The sequence below is a fragment of the Lactuca serriola genome, chromosome 5, assembly GCF_051521515.1.
Source record: "Lactuca serriola cultivar US96UC23 chromosome 5, Lser_US96UC23_V15, whole genome shotgun sequence".
In the NCBI taxonomy this organism is placed as follows: Eukaryota; Viridiplantae; Streptophyta; class Magnoliopsida; order Asterales; family Asteraceae; genus Lactuca; species Lactuca serriola.
This window is the reverse complement of record NC_136412.1, coordinates 297190785-297203811: the sequence shown is the minus strand read 5'-3', so window position 1 is coordinate 297203811 and position 13027 is coordinate 297190785. Positions and strand designations below refer to the sequence as shown.

Sequence of the window (13027 nt, the reverse complement as noted above, 5' to 3'; positions counted from 1 at the left end):
TGTTCATCTTATTTCCTTCTTTTTCACATTTAGTCCCTCAAATATCACAATTTTTTTTTCAGAAATGGTCTATTCTTCCAACATATGTGACTTTTCTTTGATAATATACATCCTAAGTCCATCTCCATCCATTACATAAATTTTTTTAGTCACTTCCATTAGTTGAGTCAACCCTTAGTCAAACATACTTTACCAAATTGGCACTTTTGGTCACATAACTCTGAAAATGTTAACATTTCAACCTTTAACTTTCTAAGCTTTATATCAACTAATGATAATTACCATTTGAATGACTTAATTATGTAAATAATCCTTTATTTAATTACTTAATTAATTTAAGAACCTTATCTTAAATTTTAGTATGTTACAATTATCTACCCCTTAAAAGGATTCCGTCCTCGGAATCAAACCGCGAGCCATCTCATTTGATTTTCGTCCCATCACTTTGTAATTTCTATGATGTCCATTTCATTTGTTCATCTCTTCAAACTTGTAACCTATTCTAATAATTATTAATTACATCATTAGGAGTTATTAATCTTCTTGGACACTTTTACCCTTTTTTTTCCCTTTTTGATCTTTTAACAACGTCATACTATAAGGTTATCCAACCTTAACTCACACATCCTAACATGTACCAACAAGCTTTAAGTCATTTATGAATCCTTATCGGTTCCATCCAACCCATCAATCATGATTTGACCATTTATTTTCTTAGGCATTTGACGTTGCTTAAGTACATCCTTTTGTGCTCAAGCACATCAATATTATTTCTTTATTTTTCCATACTCTTCACCATCAACTCATTACATTCTATTATACTCTTAAGCATAATACGCGATGCTTACACTATAGTGCATCACACATTCCAAATTATGGTTACTTTTAAACTTCCATTTCATTTTTTTTTATCACTTTATCTCCTGCTAATGCTTCTACCTTTCTTCCCACAGTTCTTTCTTTAAAGTTACAAAAATGGCACTTTACGCTCCATAGCATTAACAAGTCAATTTTTTATATACTAACGATGCTTTCCCTCAGCCTCCTCAACAAGATGAACCAAAAATGTATAACTTTCCTTGTCTACTACCTTTACACCAATAGTACCATACTATTTAAGTATATATATAATTCTAGGACCTTGTCCCTCACTCCCTTCATTCATCTTAACTATTGTGTCAAACTAAAATCTCATTTCATGATTTAACCCATTTCTCAGGTCGTACGCCTAATCATATTATGACAAGAATTTTTTAATCGCATGGTGTTGCTTCAATTCAACTCTCAAAAAGTTGTTGGGTTCGAATGATCTTACCACTTGTAACTTGATTCTTCCCGACTATCTACCCCTTAAAAGAAATGAATGCATTTCTTTTAAGGTTAAATCAAAAGATGATTTTCATTATGCATGCCTCATTTAACATTGTTGATCGAGTACTCGATTTCTCTATTGTGCACTTCATCAATTTATCTTCTCAATTATCATCATACTTTACATCTTTCTTTTGATTGCCCTTTCCTTATGAATACACAAACAACTTTTGTATCAGTTGATTTATGCATCCTTTGGTCATAGACAAGTGACCCGCAATACTCTGAGCCAAAGCTCTATCTTTTATAGGAACTCATAACATAAGATCTCATAATTATAAGTCTAACCGATCTTGTCTGGTTGTTGTATACATACTAGTAGTAATACTCAACCCTAGTACTCAGTTTTACTTGAGTGTGCTCGGTCCGCATCACCAGGTTACATAAATTCGAAGCTCTAAATCTTGTATTCTTGGATTGTTCGTGCCACTCATAATTTCAAACATCAAGTGTTATTCTTACACGGCCCCCAGAGTGTTATGAGTTCTTATAACATCGCATCATCACACTTTCGTATCATTCTTACCATCTACCCCTTAAAAGAAATTAGGGCATTTCTTTTAAGGTCCAAGTCACTCTTTTATTCTTACACTGAAATTATTCATTTCTCTAACATGTCCATGGAAATTTCAAAATTTCCTTACTCATCATCGTCTTCTTGACAGTCCTTTTATATGAACTTTAGGTACTCATTCTCTTGATGTTCAATTTGCATCTTCTGATATTCCATCATGTGGAAACGTCTTCCTACTTTATCGGTCGTGGAACACCTTCTAGATACTTCTCTTTCATCATCAAACTATCATACTTTGGAGTCTTGTTTCTTTTGACGCCCTTGTCATGTTCTCTGTGTAATCTTAACATTTTCTCACACCTCGCAGAATAAGTAGGGCTTACAAAGTTTCTCCTGTTAAACTTTTCATCATAATAGTCTAGCACCCTAAGGTAAGGTACTCTCATGGACTTATCATCATCACTTTTAGTTTCCATTATTTTTACCATTCAAGGCGGTCTTCATATTGTTTGTCTTCTTTCAAGCTTAATAAATACCTTCAGGTATTTAACACTATCCTTCTTTTCTCGTAATGACTTCACTCACTAGTTTAGTATATTAGGTTAATGCACCATTGCTCACCTTTTACTAGTATCCTGGCTTCACAAGGACACGTTCCTTTCACATTTACCATTACACTCGACACTCGATATTGTTATCATATGGTTGTCAACTCGTAGGATTCCAATATATCTCATCGATTCAACCACATCATACTCCTTTCCAAGTTTTCCTGGTCTCGCTTTCTAGTACTATCTCTATTTTATCATCATATCACCGTTGCACCAATTAGTTTATTGGCCCACCTTCTCGTGTCATCAATCATATTCTCATATTTACTTTCATCAAGATATGAAGTTCATGATTCCATTCCATTCTTTTCTTTATCAATCTGCTTGTGATTTAAAGTTCTCACTCCTATGTAATATTACAAGCTTGTCCCAAATAACCAACTTCTACTAGTTACTTAACCATACATTTGGAATTTCAATTCTTGTCCCATTTTTTACTTTTACCAAAAGTCAACTATGTCTCTTTTTAGCTAATTGTTTGTTAACAATTTAAATAGCTCAATTCAATTCATTCATTGGCGTTTCTAACTCATTACCAATGATACTAAAAGGGTATAAACTCAATTTCAACCATATATCAAATTTATCCAAAGTAATTTCTCATTTTCATACTAGATGTTTGACTTTGACAAAAAAAGTCAAAGCTTTCAAAATTTTCCATTATCCATTTACATGTATTAAATTCCTTCATGACTCTTATTCAATACACAGCATGCGTTTATTAAGACCCTAACTCACTCAAATCCTTACCACATTTCACAAAACCCCTTCATGTTTCCACAAAGTTCGTGTATGTATCATGTGTGTATAATAGTACGTGCCCTATACTATTATACCCACCTCATACATAATCGACCTTGACTTCACCACTAAAAGGTTATGATTCACTAGTTTAGATTATCAATATACTAGTCTTACTTCGATTACTCACTATAGAATCACTCAATGTAGCATTTTATGATTTCATCTAAACTTATCCAAAGTGTCATAAGCATTTAACTAAGGCAATTCTTATCATCATTCATTGCATAGGATACAACCTACATGAAGTCATGATAATCTTATGTATCATTCATACTTTTCCTAACCAAAGTCTAAGCCTAGTAAACTATAGTTATGATATCAAACTGTAACACCCCAATTTAAATTTCTAGGGTTCATGAGGGTTTTCATCCAAATTCTCAAATCCATCAATGAGATGATTGGATTGAGATTAGGATCATCAAAACAACTCAATAGATGTTAGATACCAAAACCCTAATCATCACCACCCCCACTTCATGTTATAAGATATTATAACATGACCTCAATAGACCCATTTCTAATGCTCTAATTTCCAATGGTCCGACACTTTTTTGCATTGGAATCGAGGTATGTTTCTAGTAGTGATATATCGAGCATTAAACTACAGCGAATAATATGTCCTTGATCCTAAAATCCGTTTTTCAATTTATCATATTATGTGATTTAGCATGTGTTATAAGGTGAATGACGTAATTGAAAACATATTTAATATTAATTCACACATCATGGTACATAAAATAAAACATTGATTACATTCACTTTCCGGGAACAAAGTTTGTGGCATAAGACCAGGCGTTGTTGGCAACGGGATCAGCAAGGTGATCAGCGAGGTTCTCCAGTGGTCCCTTCCCTGTGACAATGGCTTGAACAAAGAAGCCAAACATGGAGAACATGGCGAGTCTTCCATTCTTGAGCTCCTTTACTTTCAGTTCAGCAAAAGCCTCTGGATCATCGGCAAGCCCTAATGGGTCGAAGCTACCACCAGGGTAAAGTGGGTCAACAACCTCTCCCAAGGGTCCACCGGCGATTCTGTAACCCTCAACCGCACCCATCAAGATGACTTGGGTGGCCCAGATGGCCAAGATGCTTTGGGCATGGATCAAACTAGGGTTTCCCAAGTAATCAAGCCCACCTTCGCTGAAGATCTGGGATCCAGCCTTGAACCATACAGCCTCACCGAACTTCACACCGTTACGAGCCAAGAGCTCAGGGAAGACGCACCCAAGAGCTCCAAGCATCGCCCATCTGCTGTGGATCACCTCAAGCTCACGGTTCTTTGCAAATGTCTCTGGATCTGCTGAAAGCCCGGCGGTGTCCCAGCCGTAGTCACCGGGGAACTCACCGGTCAGGTATGATGGGGCCTCGCCGGAGAATGGGCCTAGGTACTTCACCCTGTCAGGACCGTACCATGGACTTCCTGATGGTGCAACCTTCTTGGCAGCTGCCGTCTTCCTCATTGAGACTCGTCCATTTCCGAAAACCTCTGAACCTGATGGAACTGTTTTCACCGCTTGTCCGGCGAAAGCAGATGAGAGAGCCATGCTGGAAGCAGCCATTGAATATCTTCTCAAATTATATATTGAATATTGGAGGCTAGCTGACTGCTTGAGTCTGATAGCTCTTCACAAGTGCTATAAATAGTCCATTGTGGATTATCTAATTTCTATGGTGTTTATCTTCCGGATCTTTTGCTTTTGTTTTGATTGGAGGATGATATCTTTGATGGCTAAGAACAGCATCTATCCAGAACACCAACCAAGGAACGACACGTGTATCTTTAATTAAGTAGTTCCAAGATTTCCCATTCCAAAAATCTAAAACATACGTCTTGCCTCAAAGCAAACCATGACTCATGTTTAATACTGTAATTAACATATGTATTTGAATTGAGATTTATGGGTTGATAACCCAGCGTATTTTACCACGTTAGGAATTGCTTTTTCATAAAGTACATCTTCATGTTACAAAAATGATATTTTAAATTTGAGAATTTTTATTAGTTTGTAAAAATAAATAGTCGATGTTTCAAATAAGAGCCTCTAAACGGTTAATAACCTTAAAAATCTTTAAAAAACATTACGTCATCTTTCTAATATAAATATCATCAGATCATTCTTTCATCTAACTTCAAATATATCTTCATCTTTGTTTCTTCCTTCATCAAATAACATCCATCATTTCTGCCGTCCAGGATCACAACAATAGTCTCCGACGCGGAGGAGATTGAGTTCAGCAGACGAGCAAAATTACACCTTGATTGAACCCACCTCCTGATGTTGAAAACATCAGTGGAGGTCTCCCTCATAGCCAAGACGGCCTTCCTCTTAGCTATGGCTCGCCAGACATTGGAGATAATGTCGTCTTTACTATCCTCGTGACCAGAGTCGGTGACACAAGGCGGGGCAACCGTCGTAATAGGTTGAACAGTCAAGGGCCGTTCTCTGAAGTTTGCAGAAGAACCCTCCAAATCCAACGTTACCGCAGGAGAAGTCACGGCGAGCCAATCATCCCTGCATGACAGAGGAAGAGTTTCAACAAGATCAGTCTCTTGATGCTCTAGCTTCCCCCGATACCGCTTCCGCAGGACATCGCCCATAGAAAGAGGGGACTCAACACTTGCAAAATGAAAACAAGACAAGAAATCATAAGCAGAATAATAATCATTCCCAAACGTAAATCCCCTCCAAAAAAGGGAGGAGATGAAGGAAGAATAGCAGAAAAGAAACAAAGGCAGAACCGTCTACCATCAATAACAGTGTAAAAGATGGGTATCTTCCCCCGACGTCTCCAAGAAGAGATCATCCCAACTTCGACAAAGCAGAACCTCTCAGTACTCCTCATACACGACCTGGATGGTCTTCAGAAGATCAACAATAGCCTGGTTATGAAGAAACTATTTGGGAGTAACGTCAGAGAAATTTTTTCCCCGGTAACGCCCGTGACCGACTTAATCCTGGTTAACCCATAGTCATTTGTCCTGCCAGTTCTTCGGAGTCTTGCCAGACTCCATCAAGAACCAAGACATGACCTCCACGTCAAGCAGAGAGCGTGTACTTGTCACCAGTAGCGCTGAACTGGAAGAAGAAATTGAAGACGAAGAAGTCAGGAAGCACTCCATTCGCCCGATAGATCATCTCAAATGCCACCGCCTTGTTGACGTCATTTGGGGTAAGCATCTGGACACTACAACCATTCTTCTGAAGAAGCTCTTCTTGGAATTCAGTGAGAGGAAGGCGCAAACCAGCATCGAAGGTCTTCAAATAAATACCTACCTTGGCTGAAGGAGGAGACAGGATCATCGAGTCGGCCGTTGGAAATTCTACACTGTCAACCAAAGAGAAGCCGTAAGCATCGCTGAGAAGTTTGAACTCAACTTCAGAAGGAACAATGTTGGATTGAGTAGCCAATATAACAAAAGGAAAAGCAAAGAAAACTCTAGACGAAGAAGAATAAGAAATAAGAAGAAGAGGTTGCTTTGATAAGAAATGCCCTTAACCTTATAAAGAATAAGGAAAAGGCGGGATATTCAAAATCCCTGACATAATGATATAACTAACTATCATAATGGGAAGTCACGTCGCCGGAAAAATCGAAGTGACGATTGAATGATAACTCAACGCGTGTACCAAGCAGTTAAGTCCAGAACATCATAGCTAGTATAGCATTGCTACGGTTACTAGACTAGGGGCTTGATGACGTGTCGTTGGCACGAATAAAGAGTCACGCTTAGACACTCCAGAAAATTCCCCAAGGCAATCCACACCTAGCGAAACAAGCCCGATGGAACCTTGTGCCTGTAGATGCCCCTAAGAGCAGGGCGCCAATGGAGAAGGCCCGACCCCACCAAGGGCGCCTTCTAATCTGCGACAAAGTATAACAACTCCAGGCGAAAAGGAAGATGCTTAGAGCATTATCACCTAAACCAATCGTTGGCTCCGAAAGATCAAGGAGAACGATTACCGAATCAGCGCCCCGATCCTGTCGGGTCTGACACCTTTGTCCTGTATGACCTAGCAGAGGGCGTCAGTATAAAAGGCCTCCTTCGGTAACTTGGAAAGTAATTCGCTCTCTCCCAGTTCACCCTAAAACATATCCAAGTCTATCCACATACTTGACCATCAAAACATTTTCCTGGGAGCCTCCTCTCGGAGAACGACTGTCGGCTTCATTCTGTTGTGACATTGCAGGTTCATTGGAACAACCAGATACAGTAGACGTAATCGTCCGGTGACAAGGTCACATCAATAAACAACTGGGTAAGTACAAATCTTAGTGAGTTTCCCCCAAAATACCCCATACGATAAACATACAAGCATGCATAATGGCCCACAATCATCGGATTGGAATGCCCATGCCCAATCATTCCTTGGACTGGAATGCCACATGCAACAGGTCTAATTAGCCAATGGGCTGGAATACCCAGGGTTTGTTGGCCTATTACCTCAACCCAACCTTTCTTCTCGAGCCTCCATTCATAAGGCTTACAACCAACCCGCAACAGGTATCTTGGCCTACAACACAAAGCATGATCGCCTCAACCTACTACCACCATATGTCGACATATAAACAATCAAGGATCAAATAAGCACATAATACAAGCAAACAACAATAATATAGCTCACTATCACCTATTAATCCCTTCACAACACACTGTCCAACTACCAGCTAACCTCCATGAATTGCATAACCACAAGTAACCAAATGTAAGATAGCCACCGGAACAGATGATCCTACTATAGAGCCATAACCAAACAAGGAACATGCAAGAAAGCTTAGATCAAGAGTTCTCGGGATATCCTACATGACTACATACAACCCCTAGGTCACTCCATTGGATGATAACCAATCTACTAGCACTCTAACCAGCATACTATTACTCAAGGTTGTAAAAATCGTTCGGCGGTAGCTCGGCAGCCGACTGACGATAAACAATTAATCGGACTAGGCAGGGATTTAGCGGAGATTAATTGGGGACCCTTAATTATTAATAAAATTATTTAAAAAATTAATATTTCCTAAAAACCTAAGTATTTGAAAATTTAAAATTTTGAAAATTTTAGTTTAATATGTTAAAATTTGAAAGCTTAAAATTTTGAAAATTTAAAATTTTGATGTAATATTTGAAAATTAAAATTTTTTGAATTTTTTAAAATAGTCCCGCCTATGACCGCCGAGACCGCCAAGGCTGACTTTGACCGATTTTGACCAATTTCTGTCAAGCACCCTAATCGTAATCGGTTTAAGGCCGCCAAGGCCGATTTCTGCAACACTGCTATTACTACAGCATCCTATCATACAAAGATATGTGTGTGTGTGTATATATATATATATATATATATATATATATATATATATATATATATATATAGCAAATTTAGCATATCACTGATGGGTTATGAGTATTCTAACACTCCTAAGTGTACATGCAACCCTATAAAACCTTGGATCTACGTTTGTTTAAAATACATGCAAAATTTGATTTCCAAGGTTCATAATCCTATCTAGCATACATGGGGAACTTTTAACATAAAAGATGGCTAGAATTACATACCTTGTAGTTGATTTCATTCCTTGAAAAACTTGAATGCCTAGCACCCCAAGTGTGATGCCAAAAAATATATTTCACACAACACTAAGTGCTTTGGAATAACTTTGAGAGAATGTAGAACACTTCTAAAATCGGCTTGCCCTCTCTATTCTTTCTAGTGACAGATTTTGATGAGCTTTATGTTGCTTATATAGTGTGTTACAATTAGGGTTACACCATGTAAACCCTAATTGTCATGACCTTTCATTTCCATGACCCATGGGTTATATAACCACCATGGATCATCCTATGGGTTTTAGTCCAACTTGATAATCCATGGAGCATTATCCCACTATACAAGTTATGGATGATTTATTTAATCAACCCATATATTTAACTAGTCATCTTTTGATCACTTAATTAATTCTAAATTAATTCTTGATCAATACTAATTAATAATATTATTAATATATTAGAACTTATAATATATTAATAAACCATAAGTGTTATTTCTCTCGTTTTAGTCTATCCAAATGCATGATGCCATGCAACCCAAATGGACCATGCCAAACCGGGTCAAGTACATACCAGAAATAGTTATGGACTTAGACACCTTATCCAACAATCACTACAGTACAACAACATACTATACATAAGGATATATAGCCAACTATCCAAGGAATGTATAACCATATGTACTCAGAGTTAGAATAGACACCGGGACAAGTGATCATACTCTAGAGCCGCAACCAAATATGGAACATGAAAGAAAACCTAGATCAAGAGTCATCAACGTATCCTACGTAACTACATACACTACCTATGGCAACCCTCGACTAAAAGATAACCAGAACTAGTGGGTCGACATTGGTGCCTTCGACCCATGGTACAATGAGGCGAAACTCACTTGAATCGAAGAACTCTAAAACACTGCGATACAATCACTTTTCTGCACTGCTTGCACCTGCGAATCCACTAACACCAGAACTAGATAAAATCTTAATCAATAGCCAAAAATCCTCAAGTTTGACCCTTAGTCAAACTTGTTCAAAAAATCAACGGTCAACGAAAGTCAACGAAAGTCAAAGTCCAAGGCTGCTGAGTATGCCCAGTATACTCAATATATGCCCAGCGTACGCGGCATAATCATACTCCTTCATTAAGCACTTTATCCTTTAAGGTATTTTGTCTAGAGCTCAGATCTAGACTCAAAACATCGATTTAAGTCATAAATTTTTCACCTTAATTACTTTCCATGGCTAGAAAAGGTCCAAGCTAAAACCCTAACTTTTTAATCCATTAAGACATCATAACTCTTGTATGGAAGGGATAGAAGGACCAAGATCACATTTTTATGGTTCCTAATAGCTCCATAATGGATAAAGTTTCCAACTTTATCCATTAGGATGGTCTAAATAATCAAGATCTAGTCTTTAAGTCTCAAAGGGACCAAAGGTGCATCTTTCTCAACTTAATCCATTAAGTCCAAGTCTCTAACCTTCATATATGAATCAATATGATGTTTAGATGGATAAAGTTTCTAACGTTATCCATAACAAGGTTACAAACTTTCAAGATCTAAACTTTATGCACTAAAGTGACCAAAAGGTCATAACATCCAAAACTAGATAGATCTAACAAATGCATCATCAAGATTCAAACTTTATACCTCCAGAAGAAAGATCAAGGTGAACAAGGTTTGGATCTACAAGCTCCAATGCAACAAACACTTCTCCAATGAGCTCCTTCTTCTCCAAAATGCACCTAGAACACTCTAAAGCACTCAAAAACTCAAGGATCACACAAATGGGGCTAGGGTTTCGAAATTAGGGTTAGAGAGGATTGAGGTTAAAGGTAATATGGGTTTGGAATGAGTTAAGGCCTTTAAATAGGGTCCAAGACCCAAATATTAGGGTTTGCATTAGGCTTGCGTACACCCATCATACTCTTGGTACACCTAGCATACCAGGTTGATCCTCCGTGGTCAACCTTGCCTAGTACGCCCAACGTACACCCTGTAACACCCAACATACCTGCATTAACCCAAAACCTTCCTAACTTCTAACGATCATAACATCTCTGTTCCAACTTCGTTTTTGACGATCTTTATATCCATGGAAATGTATTGAAGATCCTCCACAATGTTATCTAGATATCTTGGACTAAAAATGTAACATCCCAAAAATACAGGCCAAAATTTTCATTTTTTAATTAAGTGATTTGCAAAACGTTTGTAACAAAATATCATTCGACCATATCATTTAATAAAAACATGTCCCGTGTCTGTAAACCAAAATGTAAAACATAATAATTTCAAAGTACAAATCCCAGAATGTCTCATAGTGCGGAAAACAAAGAGCGTGTGTGTGATATGTTGCTACCGCGCCAGCTCCTTCCCCTTGGCTGAAGAGGTACCTGAAACAACAACTGAAAACCGTAAGCACGAAGCTTAGTGAGTTCCCCCACTGTACCACATACCATATAACCACATAACATACATATATTGTCAGGCATATCTGGGTGCCCAACCTACCCCTTCGGTCCTCTCGACCGGATATTGACTAGCATATCTGGGTGCTGGCCTCCCCTTTGATCCTCGCGACCGGATACTGACTAGCATATATGGGTGCTGGTCAATCCTGAAACAGCTCGGGGTAGTGCTCCATCATCTCTTCCACTGGCTCCCAAGTCCACTCCGATCCTTTCCGGTGTTGCCATTACACCTTCACGAGTTCCACCCTCTTGTTCCTTAGATCCTTCGACCTCCTGTCGAGGATTGCCACATGCCTCTCAATGTAATTTAGGCTGTCATCGACTTGAATATTCTCCAAAGGCACCACTACTTAGTCATCCACCAAACACTTCCGCAACTGAGAGACGTGGAAAGTGTTGTGGATCTGGCTGAGTTCGGCTGACAGATCCAACCTATATGCCACCTTGCCCACCCGGGCTACAACCCTGAATGGCCCGATGTACCTTGGGCCCAACTTGCCTCGCTTTCTGAATCAGATGATGCCTTTCCATGGCGACACCTTCAGAAGAACTATATCCCCGACTTGGAATTCCAAGTCCGAACGGCGCTTGTCGGTATAACTTTTATGTCGACTCTGTGCAGTCTGAAGCCTGCTCCGAACCTGCTGAATCCTCTCAGTCATCTTGAGCACCACTTCGGTGCTCCCCATGACCCTCTGGCCAACCTCGCCCCAACATATCGGGGTCCGCCACCTCCTTCCATACAACATTTCGAAGGGAGGTCGATCAATACTCGCGTGGTAGTTGTTGTTATATGAGAATTCAGCTAGAGGAAGATAAGTGTCCCAGCTACCACCGAAGTCTAGCATACATGCCCGCAACATATCCTCAAGAGTCTGGATGGTCCGCTCACTCTGACCATCTGTCTGCGGGTGAAAGGCGGTGCTAAAATGCAGACGAGTGCCCAACTCGTCATGAAATTCCTTCTAAAACCTGGAAGTAAAACACACATCCCTATCTGAAATCACGGATGCTGGCACCCCGTGCCACGCCACTATCTCCCTGATATAGATGTCGGCCAACTTTTCGGCCGATATGCTCCCTAAATTGGGATAAAATGGGCCCTCTTGGTCAATCAATCCACGATGACCCATATTGAATCCACTCCTCGCGCGGTCCTGGGAAGCTTCGTGATAAAATCCATCGTAATATCTTCCCATTTCCACAACGGAATGTCCAACGGCTGCATCTTGCCGTGCGGTCTCTGATGCTCGGCCTTGACCTTCCTGCAGGTCAAACACCGCTCAACGTACCAAGCCACATCCCGCTTCATGCAGGGCCACCAATAGTTTAAACGAAGATCCCTATACATCTTCGTCGCCCCCGGATGAATAGAGAACCGAGATTTGTGCGCCTCCTCCATCAGAACCTGACGCACGCCTCCATGATAAGGGACCCACACCCTACGGTGAAGAGTCAATAACCCTCGACTATCATAGTCGAAGGAGGAAACCTGTCCCACAATCCGCTCACTCTTTCGATGTTCCTCCTTCATAGCCTCCTGCTAAGCCTCCCGAATCCGCTCCAACAGCGGAGTCACTACTGTCATCCGCAGGCAGATATCTTGGATCGGTGCTGCCTTACAGCTAAGCGTGTCAGCCACCACATTGGCCTTCCTTGGGTGATAAAAGATCTCACAATCGTAATCCTTTACCACATCCGACCACC

The 13027-nt window shown here is 39.7% G+C and overlaps 1 protein-coding gene across 1 annotated transcript; it reads right to left on the bottom strand.

Moving 5' to 3' along the window:
* Positions 1-3990: 3990 nt before the first annotated feature.
* Positions 3991-4921, bottom strand: LOC145054730 (chlorophyll a-b binding protein 16, chloroplastic-like). Its single transcript, XM_079002984.1, has one exon. The coding sequence runs from the start codon at positions 4854-4856 to the stop codon at positions 4056-4058; it is 801 nt and encodes a 266-aa protein (XP_078859110.1). The 5' UTR covers positions 4857-4921; the 3' UTR covers positions 3991-4055.
* Positions 4922-13027: the final 8106 nt, after the last annotated feature.